This window comes from Lonchura striata, chromosome 18 (assembly GCF_050655825.1).
Source record: "Lonchura striata isolate lonStrDom1 chromosome 18, ASM5065582v1, whole genome shotgun sequence".
NCBI lineage: Eukaryota > Metazoa > Chordata > Aves > Passeriformes > Estrildidae > Lonchura > Lonchura striata.
Genome location: NC_140720.1, coordinates 8320787 through 8348304, shown reverse-complemented (window position 1 = coordinate 8348304; position 27518 = coordinate 8320787). Strand labels below are relative to the sequence as shown.

The window sequence follows — 27518 nt, the reverse complement described above, 5'->3', positions numbered from 1 at the left end:
CAGAGGGACCTGCTGAGATGTTTCCCTGGCAGGAGTTACTGTTGTTGTGTGAACTGGGGGTGAAGCTTCTTCTGGAAACCCATATGGATTCTTCATCTTTCATGGCCAGATCTACACAGAAAGTTGAGCTGCAGAAATAAGGAGTCAGGACAGAGTGAGGGCACAGGGAGGTGACCAGAGTGATGCTGGGGATGAACAGGCCTGGTACCACATCCAGTTTTGCAGGTCAGGCTCACAGAAAAGATGCCTTCTCCAGTGGTGCTTTCTTTCAGAATCAATGCAGGTTCCAGAAGAAGGGTTAAACAAGTAAAAGCTGTCCATTTTGCTGGTTGCCTTAAAATATTTGGAGAGAGTTCATCTGGATAAAAATCAGCCCCAAATGTTATTTTTGATTGACTCAGTTCCTGGAGGTTTTGCAGCAGTGGAAGATGTGGCTACATCACTGCGATACTTTTTAAATGTCCCAGTTTGCCACTGGGTGTCTTTCTCTCCTCTCCCCCTGATTTTTCCTGCTGTGTGAGAACGGCTGTTGGTCTAGAAGGCAACAGAGATATTTCTATTGCCTCCTGCCCTGGGTTATTTCTCTGTGCAAAAGGCCCCTTCCCACATCTTGAGCCACCACAGCCCCATGGTTCAGTGCACTCAGATTGTCTTTCCACTGGCACCGTGCACAGTGGTCTGCTAATGCCTGGGGTTTTTTCCTCTGATCCTTATTTTCCAGACTGGGGTGACAGTCAGTGCCTTTGTAAAGCCATTTTAAATGTGCTAAGTTTTGTGTAAGACCGTGTGTATGTGTACGAATCTGGGCTGCTGAGGTTGCAGCTCGGGGTTGTCAGCAGACCCAAGAAGCCAAACCTATCTCTAGGTCCAGGATTTATTCCCATCAGAAATCATAGTTAATTAAAGCCTTCTTCTGAAAGGAATTTCTTAGCCACACTAGAGGGATAACAAAGTGAAAGCCGTGTCCTTAATCCTGCCCTTTCATATCCTAGAAATTCCTTCCTCTCCTGTCTCTTTCTCTCTGTCCTGATTGTTAAAAGAAATGAGGAATAATTTCCACTTGGAAAAAACCCAAGACAACAAAACTCCAGCCCAGCTGATCGCAGCAGAAGCCGAGGAGACGGAGCTGAAAGGAGGGAGCTGTTAATGAAGCATCAGCATCGAGCCAGGGGCAGGAGCTGGAGCCCATCCAGATGGCACCGCTAAATTCCTGCATCCACTGACCACGCGCGTCCTCCCGGGAAGGCTCGGCCGCCACAGCTCTGGTCAGCTGCAGCCTCGCCCCCACCCCCAGGAGGGGATTTGCCTGGGTTATTCCAGGCCTCCAAATCAACTCATCCAAATTCCCTCTATAGATGGGGAATGACATCTTCCCTGCTGACCCATCAAGGGAAAATGGAGCTCCAGACTTTGGTTTCCATGCATTCCTGCATGGATGCACCAGCGCTCCGGTTGCTGCTCTCCTTCCTGTTGGCATGGCTGGCAAGGGCCAGGAGGAAGGAAGAGAGGGAGCAGGGGGAAAGGAGGGATCAATAGGAATGGAGAGCAGAGCTGGCAGCGTGGGGAGCAGAGGTGCAGCAGCATGGCCCCGATGGCAGAGCCGTGGCTGTGCCAGCGCTGCCCTGTCTGCCCCCGAGCTCCCACAGCTTCCCTCCATCCACAGGCAGCTGGACACTCGTGTTTCCTGGCCTGGCAGATAAGGCAGCCTCGCCATTAATCAGGAGGCCTGGAGAATGGGATCAACGCAAGGCAGGCGTGCTGCAGAGTTAATCTCCTTTACTCCCTGATGATGGATGGAGCTCATTGCAGACATTAATCAAGTCTGTGAGTGTGCACCGGGCAAAATGGATTAGACACTGTGCTGTTGGCAGAGGCACATCCTGAGTCCCTGGGCAGTCCTGAAGGAAGCCCAAGTGATGGCAGTGCCAGTCAGGGCTGCAGCACAGCAATGTGGGTGATGGGATTACAGCTGCCAGAGCCCCAGGATTGCCTAGGTGTGTCTCCACTTCTGCTCTGCTAGTGCTGGCTGTGCCTCCCCAGGGGCTCAGGGCTGTGAGGTGGTTCTGGTCATGGCTGGATTGTGCTTGTCCATGGAGCTGCTCTTCTAAACAACATACAGAAGGTCCTGGGATGGTTTTGGGGACATTGGAACATCTCCAGTTACGCAGCTCTCAGATCTGCCTGTTACCCAGAGGAGACACAGCTGCCTGTGAAGGGAAGTTCTGGTGGGAATGGAGAAGGAGCATCAGGCAGCAGAAGCCACCTGTGAGGCTCTGGAGATTGTGGGCTGTCCTGGGTAAGCAGGAATAGGATCCACTGTCACATCCCAGCCCTGGCCATGGCTCTGCAGAATCCCTTGTGAAAGGCTATTTTCTGGTGTGAGATCCTGTTCCAACTGTGAACTGTGTCATTTTGGACATCGCAGATTTGAGGAGTGGTGTCTTGGAAGCAAAGGAAAACGTTTTCAGGCAACATGAGAAAAATGTTCTTCATCTGCTTTGTACTGGCGTTGGAAGGACCAGCAGTAAGAACAACCCCAAATCCTTATCTTCCAAAGGGGGAAAAGTTCAGGCCTGATGAAGCAGAGGGAAATGCCCTGGAAAGTTATGGACTGTGCCACTGCACAAATGTCACACCCCAGGATGTGGATTTCCAGCATAGCCACCCTGCAGCACCTGCCTCCCCTTAGGAACGAGCAGCTCGGGGTATTCCCGGCGGGCAGCGCTGAGCCCCGACCCGTTGGAGCGATGCCGGTGGCCCACGCGCTCCCTGCTGCACGGCAGCTGGAGGTTGCAATATCCTCTGACAGCCAACGAGTTGTGGTTTTCTGATGATTAATGACACCTCCCTCCTCATGGGAGCCATTCAGCCTCCACGCAGCTGGATGATAACGGAGCCAGAGCGAGATTTGGGTGTTTCCAGAGAATCAGGTCCACATGCGGGGAGTGCGGCGCTGCAGTGGTGAGTTGGTTTATTCTCCCCACATCAATTCCAGAAGGGGGCTCAGTTTCTGCAGGTAAAAGTGCCTGACCTTCATTTCCAGGATGGATTCAAGTGGGTGGGTGGAATCCAAGAGGTTTGTTAACAGACATTTTCTTTCCCCCCTCTGCCTTAAGTGCAAAGCCCAACTGACATCAAAGCAACAGAAAGTCTAATCCCATTTTGAATCAGTGCAAGCACATGCAGCGAATGTTAAACAGGGAATCCGGCTGCAAAAAAAGGGAGGATTATCTTTAATTTCCTGAGTGAGGGACTAAGCAAGGAAGACGGAGAGAAAAGAAAGGCACAAGACCAGAAAGAAGTGGCTGTCAGCACAGGGAGGCTCGAGGGGGACGAAGAAGAGGAAGGCAGGGTGAGGAGGGCAGTGCGAGCAGCAGCTCACATGTACCTGGACAGGTGAGTCCAGAGGGAGCCAGGAACTGGCACGTGGGAAGGAGCCCCATGCCAGCACCCGCCCAGGTTCCCACAGGGATTCAGGGGAAGGATTTGGGTTTGCTGTGCCAGGGCAGGGCTGGTGCAGGCTGTAACTCCTGGCTTGCACGTGTTCCAGGCAGGTCTGTGGAGTTGCTTTTCGAGGGAGATCAGAGCTGGACTGCCAGCTCTGAATGATGCAGCAAAGGGTTTGTTACCTGATTACATTTGTGGGGGTAAACTATTTATTGCAAAAGATACTTCCAGCCCAGAGCTTCCTAAACCACCAAGCCTTGCTACCAGTCTGAGAGCTGACTCTGAGTGGGTTTCTGTAGCTCTTTGCCACCAACAGGTCCCACCAGCTCTGCTAAAGGCAGTCACTGCTGCATTTCACACTAAGGCTGATGTTCAGCTTCACAGGGCATGAGTTCATGGAGCTGTGTCCAAGTTCTGGCTTGGGTCTGGGATGTATCCTGGCATAGAAGCACTCCTGGTAGCAGTGGCCAGCTGCAGGCAGCAGCTGTGCTGTGGCGTGGCAGGAGATGTCTGGGGCCAAACCAGCCCAAACCTTTGTCTGCCAGAGCCTGGTCTCTGGGAAGGAGCTGTGATCCTCTTCCTCCTCCTTGTGGGCAGTGCATCTCTCTCTTGGTCAAGCTCCCTAATTCATCTCCTTGGACTGCTTCCAGCAGCAGCTATTGCCAGGAGGGTGTGTAAGAGGCAATGGAGTAAATACCTACGTAAGCACCTTTTTGTCCAGATCCCTGTTCTGCTCTCACTTTGCCCTTGGCACTGCTGCCTGCCAGTGGAGTGCTGAGCAGGGTGGGAAATGCCTGGCCTGGATGTGATGTGAGAGGAGATGGATCCCTGGACAGGAAAGGGACAGGTTGTGACTTCTGAGGATTAGGAATGAGACTGAGACTTGCTGGGCTGCTTAAGGACACGAGCAAAGCCCAGCAGTGGGGCACCCATCACCCCTCAGTGCTCAGGGAGACAGGTGATGTGTGAAAAAATGTCAGGAGCTGCAGGAAGGACTCCTGTGGGTGGCTTTAAATCTGGGCAGTAACCTGCTTTCTGGCCTGGCCTGATTCAGTGCAGGAGAGGCCTTTTCTTGCCCTGCTTCATCCTCAGCCTGCACTCTCCTCCCTGAGGGACAGATCCTGTGGTCCAACACAGCCTCTGCCATGGTGCTGCTGCCCCTGTGCAGGTGCCAGACATCAGCCCTGTGCTGACCGTGATCTGGGAGCGTTTGGACAGTGGTGTCTGCACACCCATCCAGGGAATTGACCCTTGCCATGGGCATCAAACTGCCATGGCTCCCTTGTCTGAGGTGCAGCCCTGGGATTGCAGCAAGGCTTCGGGTCAAGATGGGTATAGTTTAAAAAAACAGCACTGAAAGAGAAGCCTGAGCCACTGCTGAAAGGGGGGAAGCGTATTTCCATCCAGTTGGTTCATAACATACTTAAAATATTTTGGATGTCTGGTATGAGCCTTTGCAGACCTCCTGCCCACTCAGTGAGGATGAAATGGCCATGAAATTCCAAGTTTGGTTTTCATGGGTGAGATTTGGGACTGGGAGTCTTGCACTCCAAAATTTGGAGCCGTTTCTGTCACAGCCTCACCTGGAGCCAGTGCTGGCCATGAAGCTGCTGTGGATACCACTGTGTGTATTGCTTCTGCCAGTGTGGCTGCTTCCATGCTGGGCAGCAAATGCACAGTTTTGAGTGTTTTATTCCATCTCAAAATAATGTCAGAGAGGAGGGGTTTGCACAGCTGCAGGGGCTGTGAGACAAGCCAGGATGAGCTGCAGCCACCCAAGACATGGACTAACCTAAAAAACTACTTTGAATTGTTGCATTAAATTAAAAAAAAACCCCAACAACCTCCTTCCCAATACTTTACAAGGAGACGATCGCTGTAGCAGGGACCTCTAGATGGCAACATCTACCTGAGGAGCTGCAAGCAGGAACAGGGGCCCCGCAGAACTGAGCAGCCCGACCCGGCTGGAGCCCCCAGAGCCCTCACCCAAAGTGGGGAACACAAGTCAGTGCTGCCTTGGGCACCCTTCTGCAGAGGCTGAGGGCAGAGCTTGCCACACAACTGTGCCTGCACCTTGAAACCCCCCAGCCTCTACAACATCTCGTACTGGTGCATAGAAGGGGGCGAATTGTTAAAGGACTTTCTCAGCAGTGAAAACTCAATCGATGCTGCCAGCGCCTGCTCTGCAGGCACAGGGGAATAAATGTCACGGGGGGGGTCTGTCAACTCTGCAAGGTGGACACGGCTGAAGCCACTGGCAGCTCTTTGTGCTGGTGTCACCAACCAGCTGTTCAACCTTCAAGAGTGGCTGGAAAACTGGGATTCATGGGGGGAAATGGGGGCTACTGCCTGCTCCTCCCAGCTCCACTCCCTACAGGCAGGGCCACAGAGAGAAGGTGCTGGGCTTCGGTGTAGTGTCAGGACTGCCAATATGTGGTTAAATGTTTGAAGGCTGCACTAAAAATTGTTGATTTCTAGTAGACCCCTCCAGTGGCACCCTCCATTCAAAAGTTTTAAGTGACACCAGAGATTAAAGTTTGAATTACCCAGCTTTAGCCACACGAGTGTGGCTGCAACAGCGCAGCCTTTGGCTGGGGGTGTTGGGGTGCTGTGCCCTTATGTGGTGTAACAGTGTGTGCTGGAGGTTGCTGGGGTGAAAAAGTTCTTCCCCTGCCTGAAATGGGACATGCATTTTGTACCAAACAGGACCTGGGCTCCTCTTTTGCAAAATGGGTTTAATCTGTGCTCAGGGAGCTGCAAAGCTTAATTAAGATCCTTAGAAGGACCAAAGGTGCCACATAAATTCAGGGGATTATTATAAATGTCACTGCGCTTTACAAGCTCTGGAAAAACTCAGAGGAGGAATAACAAGACCTTTCACTTCACAGCCCTTTCTAGCAGGGCTACTTAGAGCTTTGTGCTTCAGCATAGCAGCCATAAAATGTTGACATTTATAATTAGATGTGCATAATAATCTCTTTATTCGTGAGCTGAAAAGACAGGGTGTGTCTGGAGACATCAGTCCCTCCTCCTTGCCAAGGATCCCCCTCATTGGAGTTGCTCATGAAACCATCATTTGGTGGAATGTCTCAGGCCTGGTTTAAAGAGGTGTGGAATCTTTGCAACTCCCCCAGGGAGCTGTGGGCTGGCCATTTAGTGAATAAAACCAAAGCCTCCGTGTGTTTTTAATCTGATTAGTTGATGATAATCCAGTCGTATCATGCAACAAAAACTGTCCAGCTTCATTAGGCAATCTCTTGTTTTAAAATAACTGTGCTCGAGGGAGCACTTGGCTCTGCTGTTTCTGCTGAAGATTGGCAGAAATGGGTGATTTTTGGTGGTCTTAGTGCTCTGTGAGAATAGGATTAATTTGGGGCTTGGACTGCTGGGGATCGGTGGATTCTGGTCCCATGGGTGCTTCAGTGGCATTATGCAGCCCCTCTGCCAAGGGGGCTGGGGGCAGAACGGGCAAAGGGCTGAAGGGGAAGGGTTGGGGCTGAAGGTGAGGGAGGGCTCGTTCCTAGACCACCGTGTTGCTCCCGGATCGATGATGGGGACCTCCCTCCGAGGCCAGTCCTGTAGCACCGCACCAACCCCGGATCAAGCACTAGGTCGGTTCCGTACGATGCCAGTCCCGGACCACCGGCTCGGAGCTGCATTGAGGAGGATGGAGGATTCCCGAGGGAGCCGGTCCCGAACTCGGAGTTGGATCGAGAGTGGGGAACCTCCCACCCGCTCGGTCCCGAACCCCGCTGGTCCCGGAGCATCGGGTCGGTCGCGTCCCACGCCGGTCCCGCTCCCCGTCGCCGGTACCGGACCGCGCTGTGCGTCCAGCCGGATCCCCTTCACAGCGAGCCGATGCCCGGGAGCCCGGGGCAGCCCAACCGGGGGCGGAGCGGTGCCGGTGCGGCGGGATGGGCGGCCCGGCCCCTGCCCCGCTCGACGCCGCATCACGGTGAGTGACAGCCGCCCCGGCCCGGCCCCGCCGCACAACCCGCCGGGCTTTTCCAATCAGGCCGGGCCGGGGAGGGATTTCCTGCCGGGACGGGGCCGGCCCGAGCGGGACTTTGCCGAGTGCCGCGCCGCCTGCTCGCCGGGACCCGCGGCTCCGCTCCGGTACCGGCCCCGCTCCCGCCCCGCGCGGCTCGGGAAGTTGTGGCCGGGCCGCGCTGGGCTCAGCGCTGCTCGGTGCGCCGCGGTCCGGAGCGGCTCCGCACGGGTCCGGTCCGGTGCCGTCGGTTCGCTCCGGTGCGGTTCGGTTCGCTCCGGTGCGGTTCGGTTCGCCCCGGTGCGGCGGGCTGGGAGCGCCGCCAGGTGAGTGGGGCCGGCGGAGCAGCTCGCCCCGGGAGCCGCGGAACAACTCGCCTCGCTGGGGCAGAAATCCCCCCGAGCGCGCCCGGAGGAAGGGGCGCCCGCCCGGGGGTCTCGGGGCCGGGCGGGCAGCGAGGGGGCCCCGGGCGCGCCCGCAGCGGGGCCGGAGCTCCCGGGGGAACCGAGCTGCCCCAGCGCCCCTCGGGACCCGGCTGGATGCCTGCAGCTCCTTTGCATCTTTCCTCCGCCACTTACGTAACTGGTTTGGGTTTGTTTGGGGTTTTTTTCCCCCCTTTTCTCCCTCCTTTTTTCCCCCGGCGCTGCCGTTGGCTGAGAGAATGTTTGGGATACTTTAGTTCTCCAGGTGGATTCCTGGGGTGGAGGCTCAGCTCTGCTCGTGTGGGAGGGATGTTTTGCTGTTGCTTTTGCCAGCTTTGAGCGTTTCTCGAATTTTACCTTCGCCGCTCCTCTCCGGGGAGGCTGAGGAGGTGCAGGTCGGCATTCGGAGCTCTCGGTCCCTCCGAGTTGCCCGCCGTGCCCCGCGTGTTCCGGGGCCGCGTTCCAACAGAGCGAGCAGACTTTTCAAATGTAAAGTCGTCTCACCCGCTCACCCGCTCACGTTCGCTTCTTGTGAGCGTTCTTGAGGAGCGGCACAGAGCTGGATGCAGTGCACAGGGTTTAACGAAATAGTTCTGAAGACGGTGCAACACAGGAGGTTTCGGGAGGGGGTTTGTGTGCAGCGAGAGGTTAGTCCCAGTCAAGTGGCTGAAACTTTGTTCGAAGGTAGATAAGCTTGTGCAGGTGCCCCAGGACGAGGGGAGGTGACAGATGAACCCGACGGTCACCAGCTACAGTGCCGAGGGATTCATCAGCTAAATGAGCTATGGGTGGGAGGAGAACCCCCCAGCCTGCTGTGGGAATCCCTTGTCTCAGAAGCTAAGGATCATGTTTTCGTCTGCCCTGTGCTGCTGCACCCTGGGGAGTGCAGGAACATGGGGAAGCCATGAGGGGTCCATGTTTATGGGGAGCTGCAGCTCCCGGCTGAGCAATGCTATGCCATGGGATTCTCCTTCTGGTTTTTGCCCCCACCCCAACAGGACCTGTCATTGTTGCCTTGTCTTGCCTGTGATTTCCATGCTCTGAACAGTGACCTCGATTGCTCGGAGGAAGCAACAGTCGCTGTTACATAAACTGTGCAAGGCGAGCGCTCTAGGAAGGGAGACTCCACTGAGCCATCAGCTGGTTCTGGTCCGTTCTGGATGGGCAGAGGGGAAGCTGTGGAGTGATCTGGCGATAGCCTTGCAGCTGGCAGGGTGTGTGCTCCCTGCTCTCCTGCACGCACACTCCTCCCTGGTGTCGGAGCAGCCTGCCAGATGCATGGCCCTAACTAGGAGGGATTTTCTTGCCCCACAGTTTGGGCAGCCCGGGTGCAGTGTGGGAGCACAGGCTGGGACATGTGAACTGCTCCTGCAGGACCCCATGCCCTCTCCAGGGTACCCTGGCTGGCAGGATATGGCCTTGATCCTGTTCTGAGCACAGTTGTCTTGCTGAATTACACCCAGCTCCTCACTGGGGCCAGAGAGTGCTCCTGAACTGGTGAAGAAGTGTCTTGGGTCCCAAGGCATTGAGAGGGAAGTTTAGAGGGTGACGGTTTATCTTTGCACAGGAGAAGAGTGCAAGGCAGGCTGACCCACTCCCATGGGTGAAGTTTTTTGGCCAAACCTTCCCAGCTCCGTTCCTTGTGTGCTGCCACCGGGAAAGGAGAAGGGGAGATGTTGTGTGCCCCAAGCCCCGTGTGCTGCCCTTAGGGAGGACGTGGTGTGTGTGGCCTCGGGAGGGCAGGGAAGGAGCTGTGCCCTGTCCCGCTCCGGGGGCAGCACACTGGGGAAGTTTCCTCCACAGGTTCTCCCCTCTCTGTTTAACATAAGGATGAGCCAAGTCCCTCCAGGACTAAATATAGTCAAAGTATTCGTTCTTCAGCACGGATACAAAAGCTGTCGCGATGGAGCCGGGAGGTAAATGGCCTTTGGGGGCTGACTCTGCTCTTCCCTCCACAGGTCCCGGGCTGCCGTGCCGGGGCTCGGCCGTGCCGGGGCTCCCCAGCGTGCCTGCAGTACCGTCACAGAGAGGAATGCCGAAACGAAGGGGCTAATGAGCACCAGAGAGGGAGGATCTATAACTTCCAGATGGCAACGAGCCCGTAATCCCTTTGGGATGAATTAGGGACTCGTCAGCGCAGCAGAGCCTGCTGAAGGGAGCAAAACACGACACCTCTGGCTCCAGGAGTGCTGTGAGAGGCTGAGGGCATCCCAATGCTGCCAGCGCTGGACACCCTGCCCCGAGCCGCTGGGCTTTGTCTCACAGAGTTCTGGTGCTGCTGGGAGCCTGTCCCCAAGCACTGAAGTATTTTTTGTTTTAACTGATTGCATGTTCTCCAACGAAACCCCATCTGGATCCTGCTCCTCCTGATGCAGAAAGGGACTTCTGCCCTTAGCAGAAAGAATTCTTCCTTCTTGTTTTTATGCCCTGTGGGATTGTAAAGTGTCTTTCTTCCTGGATTTCATCTCACATCAAAGTGTGTTTTGAGGAATTAGGGGCTTATTCCCATGGCTTTATAAACCTCTGGGATCTGAGGGTTTCTACGTTGCTGCTGCTCCCACCTGCCTGCAATGGGGCGTGAGCAGGAGCTGATCCAGGCCGTGAAGAACGGGGATGTACCTGGCGTGCAGAAACTGGTGGTCAAGATCAAGGCGTCCAAGAGCAGTGAGTACCTGGGCAGAGAGATGTGGGCTCCCTCCCCCTGGCTGGGCACTCCTGCCAGTCCCGGGGTGCCAGTGCTGGCTCTGACCCCCGGCACATGAGTTATGCCGCGGCTGGAGGCGGGAGTGCAAGCACAGCCCGTGCGGATGAATGACTGGGCTGTAAGCAATCCTCCAGCTGAGCTGGGGTTCCCCTTGGGCTCGGGGCCAGGGGCCCTGGAGTGTGGGCCACTGAGCAGGGATGGGTAAAGGGAAGCAGCCGTGGCAGGGAGAAGTGAACCGCTTTGGGGGGGACGCTGCTACAAAGGGTCTTTAGCGGTTGCTGCTCACTCCCAGCCGTATTTATCTTGTGAAAAATTATCATCTCAGCCAGTCGACTGGAACCAATCGTCAAGCCTTGAATTTCAGTCTGGTAATGTTTAACCCTTCAGCAGGGCTGGTTTTTTGCCTGCGCTCTCAGAAAGGTCAGCAGCAAGCAGAGCTTGGAGTGAACAGGGGGCTCGGGGGGGTCCCCAAGGGCACTGGGGTCCTGCAAACGCTGCACGGCGTCTAGAGGAGATGGGGAGGGTGGAAAGGTGGATGAGATCGTGGCCAGTGCCACGGAGCCTGTGTATAGAGCTCCTGGTTGTTTCTCCTGACAGACCAAGAGAAGGAAACTGGGAAAAGTAAATAAAAGGGCTCTCGATGCCATGTCTGGCTGGGGGAAGGTGCACCCTGTCTGCCCGGGCTGTGGGAGTGTGGATACCTCTGCCAAGGCTGCTCATCGTGGGGGGTCTCGTGGGGGTGGGTGGGAAAGCTGAAGGGGAATAAGCTGTCCAGAGGAGGGAGAGAGGAGACTCAGACAGGAGAAGCTTTAAGGCTTCTTAGGAGCAGCTCAGAGAGGAGAGGCTGGTGTGGAGAAACGTGAGTTAGGCTGAGAATTATAAACATGAGGAGGGGATCAGCTCCCCTGGGTAATCTACTAGAAAGCTTTGATAGAGCCAAAACTTTGCAAATCTCAACTGCTGGGCTTTCAGAAGGACTGGGAGCCACCTCCTCCCCAGAACAGAAGCATCTGGTGCCCCTTCCCTGGGTGAAGGTACTGGGTGCCATTGCCTATGCTGCTCAAGGACTGTGCCTGTGCAAGGTGCCTGAGCTGAACAAGAGCAGTCTGTCTGTGTGGATGGATGGAAGGACACCCCCAAGGCAATAAGTAACATCAGGACATGAGTGTCCTGCTGGCTGATGCAGCCCCATCCTCTAAGCTGGTGTCCCATGGCCAGGCAGTGTGTGCAGGCTGGAGTGCCCATAGCTCTCCTCCTGCACACCCAGAGGGGTGAAGTCACACTTGTTTTCTCCTGTACCCTCCAGTAACTCTCTCACAGTTCAATCCTGTCTGTTTTCTCTCTGGAGTCTTCCCCTCCCTGGAGCCGTGGGGCACCCACGTGAACATGTGTGTTTAACTCCCCTGCTGCAGCGGCATCAGCAGCTCCCTCAGCTTATTTTCATTTTATTCTTTTATAAGGAGGGGCTGAAAAACCCTGATCCCTCCAAGGCCACTGTGGCAAGCCCTCAGTGGGGCTCCTGTGCTTGACCTGCTGTGGGGCTTGCCTCATCCTGGAAGCTCATTCCTGGCATGGAGGGCATCACTGCTCCCTGTCCCTTATGGTTCCCTCTCCCTCTTCTCACCGATGCCGTGTGAGCCAAGCATTTGCTGCCTTTGCTGCTCATTAAAGTGCCTTTTCCATATGACAGGCTGAGATCCTGGTTTGTTTTTTTTTTTATTACATATTTTTTTAAATCCCTCTAAGAGTCCTTCTGCTGTCTCAGTGGATTGGGAGCTCGATCGCTGTGATCAGCCCTCTGGGGCTTCCTGTGCCTAAAAAAGTCACCGCACGTAAGCAAAATCCAAGCGCCAGTCCCGGCAGCGGGAACTTCAGGGACACGTTTAATATTCTCCGTGCGCAGCCTCCTCCCCGCGCAAGTGGGTCACAGCACCTCTCACTCCAAGGTGCTGGGGCGGGCAGGGACAAGATTTTTGGGGGCAGGAGCCAGGAGGAAAAGGGCAGGCAAGGGCTGTTGTCCTGCCTGCGGGAAGGGGACATCAGCGTGATGCCATGGTCACTCCTGCAGCCAGGGAGGGGGTTCTGGTCTGGGAGAGCCAGGCTGCTCCTGCTGGGCCAGCCGTGCTTTGCTGAGGTTCCCTGGCAATGGAAACATCCCGCTTTTCATTTTCCTTCTCCCTCTTCCCTCCCCTCTGCCTCGGGAGCGTTGCAGAGTTTAATTGAAATTGTTAAACGACCCATCACGGCTTTGGCCTCTCTCCTCCGTGATCAATCACGTCCCTGGGCTGCTGCCCTCGCCAACAATGCACCAGTTGGCCCAGCCAGGGCCAGCACCGAGGGGCTGGGGCTCCTGGGGGAGGTGAGAGGCAGAGCCCCTCTGGCCAGGGATCTCTGGGGCGACAGCTTCTGGAGCTGGATGGTGCCCAGCAAAGTTTGGGTGTCCCTATCCCTAAATACAGGATCTGGGGATGGGGGGATGCCGGGATGATGCTGGGAGAGTGGGAGCCCCTGTGATAGTGTGGAGCTGGAGGAGCTGTGAAATGCCACAGGAGCTGGACTCACTGTTTGCCTTCCTCAAGGGAGTGGTGAAGGTTTTTGTTTAAACGTATGCAAAGTACAAAGAAAGGGCAGCAGCTGAGCAAACTGGTGTGAAACTCTCAAAGACAAGGAGCAAAGCCCTGCTGGGGTTCAGCTGCTGCCTTGAGGAGGTTCAGTCAGCCACTTGCCCCATTTCACCAGCTATGTTGGTGCTTTCCAGACCTTAGATATTAAGGACTGGGGTGGGCTCATGGGACACAGCCGTGTTTGGGCCATGACCTAGCAAGCTGTTAAATGCTAGCAAAGCTTGGAGAGGGGTTTTGGCTTTATCTCCACATCTGTGTTGGAGCCTCTCACTACTGCACTCCAGCAGCACAAAGCATGTTAAGGTTTTTTCAAGAGCTGTGCCTCTGATGCTGCTGCCACCATCCAGTTTGGCAGGAGAAGGCCGATGCTGCTCCACATGCTGAGAGACTGTAGCAGGCTCATTCCTTCTCTCCCCCTTGAATTTCCTCCTAATCCCTAGTAGCTGTATCAGCTTAAGCCTCAAAGCGTGAGGTTTAATATCCCTCCTGTGATTTGTTAGCCTTTGCCACTGGCGCTCTGTGTCCCTGTCCTTTGCAGAAACATCCGCCCTCCTTTTATGACCTGCTGGGATTTCTGCTTCTCCCAACAGCAGCAGGTCTGTAGTTGTCTGGGGGAGAAGTTGCTCCTTTTTTGCAATGTGGAAGTTATTTTGTGATGCTGTTGGATGTGCATTTGTGCCAGGCAGCAAGCCCAGTGTGCCATATCCCCTTACAGAGGAGGACCATCCTCTTTGCTGCTGCTACCAAGCGAGGCTTGTCCCAAACCCTCGGATACTCCAGGTGCTATTCCGGATCTGGCTGGAGGGCAAAGCCCAGACTGGCCTTGGGCAGGATCCTTATCGTGTCAGGCTCTGTTACACCCGAAGGCTTTCCCTAGTGGCCGGGATGCCTGGGCACCTTTCCTGCTCCACTCCTGTCACGGGCAGTGCAGATGGCTGGACCCGGCTCTGCCACCGAGCATAAGTGTGGCCCTGGCCACGTCCCTTGAAGCCCAAGTTTCGAGGATGAGTTCCCAAAGCGTCTTTGGCTGTGTCCTCCCCTCCTCTCCCTGCACGCTGTAGGTCTGACGGGCTGGACCGGCTCCGCAGCTGCGCTCCGACTTGGAAAGGCTGTGGGCACGCCTGCGGAGAGACGCTGAGAAACTCTGCCGAAACGGGCAAAACTCCCTCTTCCTCCGGGACTGAGCCAGGAGCGGGGCGAGGCACTGTGCCCGGGGAGCCGGGCTGGCGGTGGCCTCGTGCCGGGGACCCCACCACCCCACAGCGTGCCCAGACCTGCTCCTGAGCCAGCCTGCGGTGGGTGGGTGGTGGGAGCGGGAGAAAAGAGCCTTCAAAGGCTCTGGAGAGTGCGGCAGCCACGGGGCTGGATGGTGGTGGGGCTGCAGCTCCATGGCAAGGTGGGGTCAATCCTTTCTTCCTCCTCCCGACCTCCCTGGAAGTGGGGGTCTCCTGTGGTAGCCCGGTGTTTGCTGGGTGGGTTTTCCCATCCTGGCATTCCCACCTCTCTAGCTGGGAAAGAAAAGCCCTGCACAGGCAGCGGAAGGAGTGAAGGGATAGTTGGTTTTCAAAGCTGTGCTCCAACGGGTGTTGTGTTTGGAAAGGGGCCCGGCTGCCACTGGAGCACCCGGAGCCAGGGAAAGAGTCGCTGTGCCGAGTGCAGGAGATAAGGCAGGAGCAACCAGCATCACACAGGGAGATGGAGGAGCCTGTGCTGGGCATCGGCTGGCCTAGCCCCTGCCCCTCTGCACCCCATTTCCCTGTGTTCACAGCTCCACATCTCCTCCTGTCCCAGGTCTGTATTCTGTCCTCAGCCTTTGGATGCCCACTGGCAGGGCAGCCTGTGCTCCCTGCTGTCAGCCTGGGCCGCTGCAGCTGACTTTTTCTTGTCTCTGTAAAAGAGTGGGGGGAAAACCAGGCTAATTCTGGGGAAGGGGATGAATATGGAGACTTTTGAGTCTGCTCCAGGCCATGCTGCCATCCTTTGGAGATGGCCAGACAGTGCTGGGGTATGCCAGGGAATCTGGGATCTCCTGGAAATGTGGAGGTTCCTCAGGGCCATGAATGGAGCCAGGCTGGCAGCCATCCCCAATGTCGCAGGCAGGAGGCTGAGGTTTGGGACAGGAGGGGAATTTCCATCCCTTGGGCATTTCCTGGTGACTCAGCCCAGACCACGGGGCTCAGCTGCCCCTTCCCAAGGGCTGCAGAGGCAGTTTTGGCTGTCTGACCCAGAAACACGATAATTCAGATGACGACAGCTCGAAGGCAGACAGGGAGAGCAGCCCCGAGCCCTGGGACACCGTGTGCCCGGCTGCCAGCAGCACACGGGCACAGTAACCAGGACAGTGCTCCCCAGGGCTGCAGAGAAGGGACGTGGCAAGGACGGTGCCAGCACCGGCATTCCATCCTCTGGCTTGGCTGATTGCAGGAGGGAGCTGGTGGACCATGAAAACAACCAGCATCACTTCTGCTACCTCTTTGTCAGGATCCTGGTGCCACAAAGAGGCTTTTCTGGGGAGGTGGGAGGTGAATTGTTGGATCCCAGTGGTGATGGGCCATGTGTAAGATGGTTTCCTGCTGGAAATGGATGCTTCCACCAGCGTTGCTCCGGCAAGAGTTAAAAGCGGGGTTGGATGCCGTGCGTGTATGTGTGCATGCACGCGCCCTGCTTTGTTTTTAAAAGCGCCTCGGCTGTCCTGGATCCCCGCCAGACCCGGGGCCTGCCGCTGGCAAAAACTCCGGCAAAGGAGTATGAAAGGGGCAAGAAACTAAATAACAATAAACCACCTTTTTTTTTTTTTCTTGGCTGCTCTAGCAAGTGAGAGGGTGGGGAGGAGTTGCAAGCATTCCGGCTCCCCCTAAATCCCATCCTAGCTTCCCTAAAAAATCATGCCTGGGATGGAGAGTGAGGGATCTGTTTGAACCTTGGGGCTGTAATATCACCCAAGCCTTGCCGAGGTGTCATGGTGAGTCACAGACCTGTCTGGAGATGCCCAAACTGCTTGGAAATGGCTCTGTCGGTATGATCTCTACCCTCCCCAGGGAAGGAAGGGCTGGATACTCTGGCCCATCCCTCGCTCCTGCGGGATGCTGCCCAGGGTGGGTGCACAGCCACCCCGAGATGTTTGCAACCCCAGGGAGAAAGGCCGGAGCTGCCAGCGAGCAGGGCTGCGATGGCGAGATAAGGGACAGGGAGAACCTGCGTGAGGCAGGCATGCGGCTCCCGCAGCAGCATCCCAGGCCTGGCGCAACACGTCCGGCTGTGCTTCCACCCAGCCCTGCCAGCGCCGCTCCCGCGGCCCCAGCCAAGGCTGTGCAGGGAGCACGTGGCCCCCGGCGTTGGTGCCATGCCCAGACCCCTGCCCTGTCCTCCCTGGTGCCATCCCAGGAGCTGGGGCTGGCTCGGCCACCTGAGGTGGGTGGCTGTGGTGGGAGGGGTGAAAACTCCTGGGATTTCGTAATGCTGGGCACGGCTGGTTGTGTAAGGCCCTGTCTGCTTGGGAGGGAGTTGGCGAGCATGGCAAGGGCATCTGGTGTCTGTCACTGAGGTGTCCCCAGCAGTGAGGTTGGCTCAGGCTCTGCCACCCACTCTGCACGTGTCTCTTGCACCCACAGAACATCTATCCCAGGGGCTGCCTGCCTCACTCTCCCCCTCCAGCAGCCCCTTGTGGGGCATTGCCTTGTTTCTTTGCTAGGACAGGTGTGGATAAGCCTGAAGGTGAACTGGCTGCAAATATCAGTATGGAGACTGGGGATTGGGAGCCCCACTGATCTTCCCCTTCTATGGGTGTCCTGTCTCCCTGGGCAGGATATCCAACTCACAACCTGTGCAGCCCCTCAGGGACCTGGGATGTGTCCTCACCATGGCAAGGCCACGTGAGAACCACTTGCCTCAGTGGCCTCCAAAAGGGGCCAGAGTCCTTCCTGGTGGCTAATCATTGCCTACATCAGGAACACAGGGACACTGGCCAGCAGTGCGGGGTCCAGCACAGCCATGGTCCTGGGCTGCAACCCAGGCTGCTCTGGTTGGTTTGAATCAGCTCTGGTTTTGTGGGGCTGACACAGATGGGAAGGGCTTCGTGAGCCCTCCTGGCTTTCCTGAACCAGTACCTGCTAATCCTGCTGGCTTAAAAAGAAGGGAGACGCTCCTCCTTAGAGGGAAGGAGGCTCCTGCGCAGAATGAGGCACTGCCTCTGACCCTGCTCTGTGTCTCCAAACCTCAAGAGCTACTTAAGCATTGGGAGAGCCCTCAGTTTCCTGCTCAACAGTGCAGGCAACTCCCTGTCTTGGAGCATCTGTCCCACTGGTTATATTTAGCAGCACATGGATATCCTGGAGCTGCTTCCCTATTCCTTTCAACCCAAACCTGGTGTGGATGAGCAGGTGTCCAGCTATGAGTCCCCAAAGCCATGACTCTGTCCCACTGCAGCCTGCTCCAAATGCCTGTGGCTTTGTGAAGCTGAATTCACACCAGGTGAGCAGTCCTGGATGAACATCTCCCCCCAGGAGCAGTGCAGATGGGTGCCTCTTCTCAGCCCCAGTTGGGTACAGTCCAGACCCTGGAACAGGGACCAGCATGTGGCCATCAGCTCCCTGCACCCACACAGGTTGCTGGCTATATTCGCAAAAACAGTACCTCGTTTTCCAGGAAGGGATGAGGCTTCCAGGGCTAGTTGGCTCTCCCAGGGCTTTCCCAGAACGATTGCCACTGCTCAGAAAGCTGTTCCCTGCCAAGTCTGGGGATGGAGCAACCCGCCATGGTCTCGTGGCCACAGGAGGGATAGCACAGAGCAAGAAGTGGTGCCTTTTCCTGCAAAAAGGAGCAGATGGAGGCAAGAGGGTCCCATTTTTCCCTGTGCTCCCCCACTTTCTCCCCAGACCCGCCCCGGGATGCTGCGGGGCAGCAGGTGGGGTTTCAGGGCTTGCTCCCACGTCCTGCCTGCGCCGCCAAGTCGGGCTTGCCGGGGCCGTTCCCGACACGCACCCGCCGTGCTAGGAAGGCGTAAACAGATCGGGTTCCCGGCAGGGGTCCAGGGAGCAGGCAGGCCTTGGCTTGTGTCCCACCACCGCTCCGTCGGGATGGGGTGTGGGGAGCGCCCGGGCAGGGCTGGGATGGAGGGGGCTGACCTGGCAGAGGGGTCCCTGTGGGAAGCTGGGCACGACATTGGTCTGACAAGGAGCCGAGGATGTTGCCTCTGCCTCTGTTTATCTCTGATGCTGAGGTGGGCCTGTTCTTTGGGGGGTGGGAGGTGGTGCTGTACTGCCCCCAAACCCCTTCCTGATCCCTTTATGGGGAGCTGCTGACCAGAGCTCAGCCCATGGACTGGGAGTCTTCAGATCCAGCTCCTTTTCTATTGGAGTTGTATTGTGATGCCTTTGTCCTTGCTGTAACTCAGCCCTTTCCCTTCCAAGGTATATGGGGGGATGGGGCTGCTCCGTGTTTGTTCCCAGCTGGTCCCCAAGCAGCTGCTGCCCGGCTCTGGCGTCCGGGCTGGGCAATGGGAGGAACCTGCTGCCCTCCCTGATGGCCCTGGAGCAGCTGGGATGAGGGGAGGGGGTCAGGAACGCAATGCCCAGAATAACTCAGCAGTCACCACGGGCCCAAAGGGATGGGAAGGTGGCTCTGGGGTCCTGGGGTGGATTCCTGCTCCCAGAACAGGGTGATGCCTCTCTCCAGGACACAGACTGTCCCTAACTGCTAAGTGATTGCTGCTTCCATGTGGGGACATGCAGGGTGGTGCAGGACATCCTGGTCATGTAGCTGTCATGTCCCTCTCCTGTCCACTGCATATGAAACCCCATGGTAGACCAGGATCCCAGGCAAATCCTTCACTGCCACAGATGCGTGAAAATATCCCAGTCCAGCTAACACAGTGGGCCGGATTTTGGTGATGGCTTCTCCCATTTTGGCATTGTCTAGCCAGAAACCCAGGCGGGCAGATGGAGGGTCTGATCCGTCTGGGAAAGAGCTCTCACTCTGGGTATGGACAACGCTTTTCCCCGTCTTGAGAGGGAAAGGAGAGAGTGGCAATGGGCTATGAGAGAGCTTGGCCTGTACCTGCTAGTGATGGACCACCCCTCTCCCATTCCCACTTGCCAGCAACATGGAACAGCCAGTCAGTTCTCACAAGTTCTGGTAGGTGACCTTTGCACAGGGAATGGGAACAGCAAGGTGCCTTGGGTGACCTCACCATCACTGGAGAAGGGATTTGGAGAGGGATCCCTCATGTCCACCATGGCTTGGGAGCTGAGCAGCCTCTGCTGAGTGAGATCCTTACACTCTTTCCCAATGCAGATGCCACAAACGGCTGCAACACCATGGAATCTGCAGGAGCAGTCACCCATCCAGCATCCCTTGAGACTGGCAGGAACCAGAGGCCACGGTTTGGGTCTGTCCTGGAGGGAAGGAGACATTTTGCTGAAGCTGCAGTTCAGAGAGAGCTGGACAGTGCAGGCATCGCTTGCTGGAAGGAACCTTCAGGAAGCTGAGCCCCTTGTTTCAGTTTGACAATAGAGAATAGTCAGCAGCCCCCCAGAAGGGGAAATCCTTGGTTCTTAGGAAAACCCAGTCCCCAGGCAGCAGCTGCCATGTCCCTGCACAGCCCAGGCTGTGACTGTTCCAGGGGACCCCGCCGGGCACGTCCCTGAGCGGGGCTGGCAGCAGCACCGGCTCGCGGGGTCAGAGTTGAGGAAAGGCATCCGCAAGGTATTTTTAACCGTGTGAGTCCAAACCAGCCGCCAGCAGCCGTCTGAGGTTAGTCCCGGGCTGCCGACAGCTGATTGCCCAAGGGCTGCTGGCGAGAGGGGGGAGTTTTGAGTAAAATTCAGTTCCCAGCCGTGTCGCAGCCTTGGGAAGGAGTGGCGGCACTTGAACCATCGACCTTCTGGGTGACCTCGAGAGAACAGCTTCACCTCCCGCTGCCTCCCCTCCCATCCTGTGTGTGCCTTGCCCAGATTAGCGCAGCCAGGGTGGGGACAGCCGCTCCGTCCGCCCTGGCAGCGCCTGCTCCAGGTGCACGGCAGCTTCCCTGGGGCCAAAGGAGGAGGATGTCACAGGATTTCCAGCCTCCGCATCGCTGTGTGCTTTGAGTACTGGCTCCACCGGCTGGAGCAGCTCCTGGGTGCCAAGCTGCCCTGTGCGGGCATGGGGCTGGCAGTGATGGCGACATGGTGCCATAGGGCTGTGGCAGCCCAGTCCTCCAGCCTCAGCCTTGCCCTGCTTCCCCCAGCAGCTGCATGGTTGCTGCAACCTCCATGCTGCAATGTAAGGGCTGGATCCTTGTTTCGCTCCCTCGAGCCCACAGGCTTTTGCTGGCCACTGTTGGGTGCTCTAATTTTTATCTGGGGCTCATTGTTAGAACCATAAAATAAATAGGTACGTGCTGCTCTGGAGCGTCAAACCCCTCCAGGTATAGGTGGGTTGCTGGGTTGCTGCGTCCCTGCTCGCCCTCCCTAATTAACTGTTGCTCAGATAATCCAGATTTACTGACCTGCCCTAATCTTCCCATGCAAAGCCAGCCCTTCAGTGCTGGCTCCTGTCGCTCACCTCTCCTGTTCCCTGTGAGCCTCTCTCGTGTTCACAGCCCTGGGTATGTGATGGACAATAGTACCCCAGGAAGCAGCAGAATACAAGGTGGGAGATGGTACCCTGGGAAGCAGCATCCCCCCACGCAGGGCTGCCGAGGTTGCTTTCCTGACCAGCAGGTCCCTCTCTGCCCACGCTCACACTGCTCCTCTCACCGTCCCCCCACATCCTGCTTCCCCTCTTTCTTCCTCCCATTGACCTGCTGCCAGTTGGATTATTTCTCCCCAGATGCTGCAATCTGCATTTTTCCCAGGTTGAATCTGCCTAGGTTTGTTCTCCTAATCTCTCTAAGTCCTTTTTGTGTTATTTCTGCCCTTGTCAATCTGTAGCATATCCACCACAGATTATGTTAATGAACCATTTACTGGGTATGGCATTAGTGACAATACTGAGTGTCTCTAGATGCAGCCCCTTTGCCAGGGTATCTGGGATAGCCCTTCCTTGGCTTGCAGGGAACCAGCTGGACGTGAGCAAAGGTGCATTGTTAATGCTGGAGCTGATGCTCTGCTGGTCCCCATGTCCCATAGCCCAGGGGTGGCCCTTGGCCCCATGGTGTGCCTGCTGCAGGTTCAGGCAGTGCTGGCACTTGGCCGTTGGCCCCCAGCGCTATCAGCCCATCTCTTCCCGCTCAGGAGGCGTCCTGTCCTTTCGGAAGGATGGGGGAAATGGAAAAGGCTCCACCTCTTCCCTGGGCAAATACAGCTCCTCTGAGTTCATATCCTGGAGAGCGGAATAGCCAGGTCCCAGCAGGGATGGTGACTTCACCTCCTGGTAACGCGTTTCCCCGGCCAGCTGGGAAAGGAGCCCTTGTATCTCCGAAGGAGCTGCCTGGCTTCCCCCACCTAAAGCCTTTCCCAGCTGTTTCCATCCTGGATGGGGCTGGGGGATGCAATTTCAGCTCTGTGGAGAAGGGGTGTTACCACTTCTCCCAGCCAGGGGAGCTGGGCTGGGCTGCATAATTTTGGGGTAGGCAGCCACTACAAACCCACAAATTATTGTGGAGAAGGGGAGCAAGCACCATCCATCTCACCCCATCTGAAATCCTTCTGGGGGCCTGAAACTGAGAGCAGGAGCATGTGTTTGGCTTTTGCAAGGGTTGAATCCAGCGCCAAAGGATTCCTGTGATGCTCTTTTCCCTGCTTGGCGTTTGTCCCCTCTGTCCCCTGTGGCCATCAAACCTTGGGGTTGAGAGCTGAGAGCTGCACCTTCTTCCCAGCTGTGTGGATGGAGACAGGGTTTCCGATTCTGCCTTTCCTTTCATTGTTCTGGGAGCCTTCACTTTGAACAAACTGCCTGTTTTTTCCTGCTTTGCTTGTGAGGGGAAGTAGCAGGGGGGAATTGGGGGTTTGGATAGGGGTCCTGGAGTAGGTGGGCTGGGAGTGAATGATCAATGTCTGTGCTGTGTGAGGATGCTACCCAATGTCTCACCTCTGCCAGCCTCTTAAAAAAACCTTAAAAGTTTGATTTACCCTGGAAAAAATATTCCCAGCCTTCTCTAAAGAAGGAAAAAGGCTCCCAGTTGATTCCATGGTCCTGTTGCCCTATCCCTCTCTGCATGTGGTGGACGTCCAGCCCAGCCCAGGATGAAAGGCAGAGTCCTGGACCTCTTAAACTCCCCTGCCTTTGCCATCACCCGCCTTTACCGTCATCCACCATCGTATCTGAACATGTTGCAGGACACTATTGCTTAAAGAAGATGAGGAAGGAGGCCAAGCTGCCAGAGGAGACTTGAACATGTCATCAGCAGAGACAAGTTGGTGACAGAAACAGCTTGGGCTCTGCGTAGCTGTAAGCCCTAAGATTTGGGGCTCCAGCCAGGGGTAAATGGTGACTTGTGTTGAGATTAGAAATGAGCATTAGGTGCAGGGATACTCAAAGCACAGGAGTGCTGTGTCCAGCCTCAGGATGCTGTGAGGAGCTGCCCAGAGCTCAACTCCTGGAAGGTTATTGCACTTGCTGGGGTTATTCCAGGCTGCTGAAACCAGGAGCAGGGCTTGGTGTGACAGCCATCCTGCAGCCTGTGCAGTGTCGGAGCAGGCAGGGCCCTGGTCTGATCCAGGGTTTGGTAGGGCTCTCAAGGGGTGAAAATGCCAATTACCCTTGAGGAGTTGCCAGATGTCGGTGTAGGGACAATAAGGGGCTCCCAGCTGCTCTCATGTCACTGCCATTTCCCCGCTGCTGATGGGATTCCACCTCTTTGATTGCAGCCTCCCCATTCCTGCCAGTTAACCCAGTGGCTTTGCCCCAGTCACACCAACCCCATAGTGCCTGGCTTGGCGAGGGGCCTGTTCGTCAGCATTGGTGGGGAGCCCATCCTCAGTGATGCTGCAGAGCCTCAGACCTGGCACAGGCTCTTTGTGGGCAGGAAGCACCCCTGCCCTTTGGATACCTGTGGCATTTGGACAGCCATGGCATTTGGGCATGGGATAGGTGCTCGCTCAGCCAGGTTTTCCAGGCAGCAGCATCTTGGCAGCCAAATTCACCGACCATCACCACGGAGGAATCAGGGGAGCCCCTGTCTGGGGAGCCAGGCACAGCACTGGGCTCAGTGTTTGGGGTGCAGCTGGTGGCTGTAGTGGAGAGCTGGGGTCAGGAGCCCTTGGCTCTCACCCAGCCTCTGTTCTGAGCTGGCTGGGCAGCTTTGGTTGAGTTTCTTAACATCTCTGTGGCTGAACTCCTTTCCTATCAAGGTGGGTGAATCTTCTGAACCTATTGGGAAACTGCTCCTGAAGCAGCCAGTCTGCTGGGAGGCTGCGCCGGACGAGCCGGGTGTGGGCGGCCACAGCGGACGTGCCTGTGGACAGAGAGGTGACAGGGAAGGGTGATTCCTGCAATGGAGGGATGGACATCACCTCTTTGGGTCTTGATTTTGGCCAAGATGGTGAATCTGTCCTGAGCCCTGGCATGAACTCATCATATGCCGAGGCAGGGCCACCCTGGGCCATCACAGGGCAGGGCAGGTCAGGTGAAGCTGCCACCTCCTGCCACCTCCGCCTCCAGCCACCATCTAGGCGGCTGCTGTTCTTCGGGATAGCAGCTGATTAGCTCCTCCAGCTGGTTTATTGGCTTATTAGTGACAGTCTCCAGGTGGATTTCATTTTCTCAAGAGGGTGTGTGCATGTATTTAGTGTCTTCAATACACACTGTCCTTCTCCCACTGCCCAGGGAAACAGAATGGTGTTCCTGCAGTGCTGTTGTGGGGCTCTCCTGCATGCAGGGCACTTGTAGCAGGCAGTGTAGCGGTGCTCAGGACTGGATGTTCAGGATGCTCATGATACAGGGACACTCAGGGTTGGTGTTGTGGCTGGCAGTACAGGGATGTTCATGACGCTGGGATGCTCAGACCTGCAGCACAGGGAGGCTCATGGCACAGGGATACTAGCAGCCAGCAGTGTGGGAATGTGATTTCCCAGGACAAGTGGATGGGATAAGAGTCTATGACACAGGACCAGCAGAAAGGGGTGTTTTTCTGGCAAGAAGGTGGATCTCCAGTTTTTTCCAAATCACACACAGATTTGTGTGTTGTCCTGGACAGCAACAAAGCCATGCAAGTGATGGAGCTCTGCTGTGGCTGCCCTGGATGAACAAAACTGGCAGGGGGTCACAGCACTAAACCTGCCTTCTGGAGCCTGACTCCCGTGTGAGAGCCAGGCCAGGAGTCTTCAAAGGGCAGAACTCCACAGGATATTTGGGCATTTCCTTCCCCGGCCAAACCCAGGCGAGCACGTGTCAGTGCTTCCCGAGGAGCGCTCCGGGGGGATCGTGCCGGTCTCCAGGAGCCCGGGCTGTCCCCGCAGGAGCAGCTCCCCGCTGGCGGGCAGCGGCTGACTCAGGGTGCCGGTGCTGGTGCTGGGCCGGCCGAGGGCACGCCCGGCTCCCCGCAGCCGGCACGGCCGGCGCCAGGCGGGTGCCTCGGGGGGTAAATACGGCTTCGTGCCGGGCCGGCTGCCAGCGCGGCGGGTGAGGTGCCCCCCGCACCCCGCGAGGAGCCCAGCCCAGCCCAGCCTGGCTGGAGTGCGGCCCGCGGGGAAACTGAGGCACGGGCGGAGGCGGTGCGCCGCGCGGGGCTGCCTCGGCGGCGAGGCCGGGCCAGGGCTGAGGGCCCCGGCCCCGTCCGCTGCTGGGCGGCCGCGCTGCCTCGGCCGCGGCCCGACATTTGTAAGCAATTTGCCGGAGCGTTCCGGAGGTGCTTCCCGCTGCCGCTTGGCAGCCGGACGCCGCACAGAAGCTCGCCGGGCTCCCTGGAGGCCTCGCAGGCCCGGCCCCGCGCTGCGGAGCCGCGTCCTGCCCGGGCAGAGCGGCGGCCTGGCCGGACCCTCGCACGGGGAGCCCGCGGCTGCGGTTAACCCTTAGCGTGCACCCAGCTTTCCCTGGGTGCACCACCACCACCTCTTCGGGGTGGCTTCTATTCCAGCGCTGGGTGCGTGTTCTGGGTTCATTTTCCCGGGATGTGAGCGTGCTCCTGGTGGGGAATGGGGGTTGTGGATCGGGCCTGAGAGTGCCCCTGCCCCAGTGCAAACCCAGCGGAGGTGATGATGTGGCTGGGAAGGATCTGGCCACACCACCCCAGTGCTGTAGCTGGATTAAGCCTGAAGCCCTTTGCCAGCCCAGCTCTGCAGCCCCCTGGCCAAAGCTGGACAGGCCAGTCTGGGAGGGCTGTGGGATTGGGAACAGCTTGGCCCAGCCTCTGCTGAGCTGCAGAACATCTGTGTGGAAAAGGATGGGTAGTCCAGGCTCCAAGGGGGAGGGAAGAGGTTGAAGAAATGTGGGGAAAACCTGGGGATCTGGTCAAGAGGAGCACATGGATGGAATGAAGAGGGGGAATGGAGGAAAATGTCCCATCAGCTGCCTTCCTGTCACCAGGTCCCTGGAGTTTCAGGCTGTGCAGCAGGATGGCACTGGTGGAGGGGTCCCAGCTGCCTGGCTGTGCTCTGCTTCCCCTCCATCCTTCCATTCCTCTCCTTTCCCATGCCTTTATGCTGGGCTGCCAAGACACTTTCCCACCCACACTTCACCTTCCAGCCTTGCTGCAAACCCTCCAGCTCTCCAAGCAGTGATTTACCCAACTGCAAATCAGAGATGCTTTCTCTTCCTGCCCAAGGTGAATCCAAGCATTTAGGAAGACGCCCAAAGGGATGCTGCTCCTGGCTCTGCTATTGGTGACCTGCAGCTTTCTCAGCCACCTGCATCATGTCCGTGTGGTCCTGCCCTGTGTCCTGACCTGGCTGGGCTGCTGGAGCAGGGAACATATCTGAGTAATGTTGCTCAGGAAAATCTGGATGCTGACAGCTACCTGGGAGCAGGCAGGGACACCCACTGTGTCCTGGGATATCCCAGCCCTGCTTACTGGACCCCTCTGTCCAGCTCAGTCCCCTTGAAAATGGGGTCAGCGATAGGATTTTTGGGTGAACTCTCCTTCTTCAAACAGTGGGCATTGCTCAACCCCAGGACCAGCCCCCAGGGGCTGTGGAATGTTTCTGCCTCTTTTGGAGGTGCTGGTGCTCACTGGGCATCTCCATCCAGCCCGTCTCTTTTCCCAGCATTGCACTCCCTGTGGTCATCATTGGGGGTCTGCCCCTCCTGCCCTGAGTAAGGACCCATGGTCCTCCTTTCTCCTCCCCTTCCTGATCCTTTTCTAGTGGCAGTTTTCAGCTGCAGATGGTGGGAGCAATCCCAGTGGTTACGGTTCTCCAGGACTCAGAAGTAGCCAATTTACAAGTGAAATACCATTTTTTTCCTGGCTGCTGAGGTCAAGGGAAGCGACTTGTCCTTGATGAAGACCCCAGATCCTGAGCTCTTGGGGGTGGGAGGGGGAAGTGGGAGCTCTGCTGAGTGATGGCTTTGGGAGCCAGTTCCTTTGGGAAGGGCTGTTGGATTGGTGGCTGAGGCTCAAAGACAAACAGTGCCTGGAAGAGGTAATTAGGGTGATCCTGTCCTGATCCCCTCAGCTGTGGTGAGGAGTCACGAGTCCTTCACCAGCAGCCACTCCAAGCTCATTTTGTGTTAATTAGGCTGTTTACAAAACACTGTAAATTGCAGTAATGAATACCCCAGTCCTTGGTTTCCTTTAATTATCCATTTGCATGATGAATGAGCCAGCCCCCCTTCAGCTCTTCTTTTCCAGCAGAGGGGTCACACAGCCCAGTATGGCTTATGGGATCTGCCATACAAGGTGGGCAGAGACCTTGGGAAAGAGGGAAAAGAGAAAGGAATTGAGGAGGAGAGGAAGGAGGAGAGGGATCTTCAGCCCCGGAGATCTACCTGGCTGCGAGGAAGGGGGTGCCTTCCCCAAGATCCCACCACAGCCAAGTGGAGTTTAAGCAGCTGTTTCACCCCAGGCTCAGAGCCTGGCACTCTGACTTTGATTTTCTGTAGGAAAAAGCACAGAAACCATTCAAAGCATTTAATCCTCCCTGGCTCAGGGATGGGGCTGCCTGGAAAGGCAGAGGAGGAGTGGTGGTATTTCTTAGCCCCCCACATACCTTCCCCTTTCTTTCCCTTTTGACTTAGCAAATGAATTCCAGAGATGTTAATCCTCTCTCAACCCTTTGGTGAAGAATAAAATGTCCTCTCTGTGTGGGAGAAAGGAATCCATTCGAATTAATTGTGGGAAGGAGCAGGGAGCTGGGGGGGTGCACTGGGGGTGCATGTGAGGCTGTGCTGAGGGTGGGCTGAGCATCCTCTGCTGCCCAGTGGTCCCCAAAGGAGAGGGAAGGATGGGCAGAGGGATGGGGATATCCAAGGTAGCACAA

The 27518-nt window shown here is 56.7% G+C and overlaps 1 protein-coding gene across 7 annotated transcripts in view; it reads left to right on the top strand.

Moving 5' to 3' along the window:
* Nucleotides 1–7488: 7488 nt before the first annotated feature.
* CASKIN2 (CASK interacting protein 2) overlaps nt 7489–27518 on the top strand; it is a 32284-nt gene continuing 12254 nt past the window's right edge. For 3 of the 7 annotated variants that reach the window (XM_085556859.1, XM_085556862.1, XM_085556858.1), the window contains exon 1: nt 10277–10521. In XM_085556859.1, the coding sequence (XP_085412985.1) occupies nt 10428–10521 (94 nt within the window). In that variant the 5' untranslated portion in view covers nt 10277–10427. Of the gene's footprint in view, nt 7762–9815; nt 10522–27518 lie in introns of those variants that run through there. The other 4 variants (XM_085556863.1, XM_021554335.3, XM_085556861.1 and 1 more) reach the window with 3 other exon arrangements.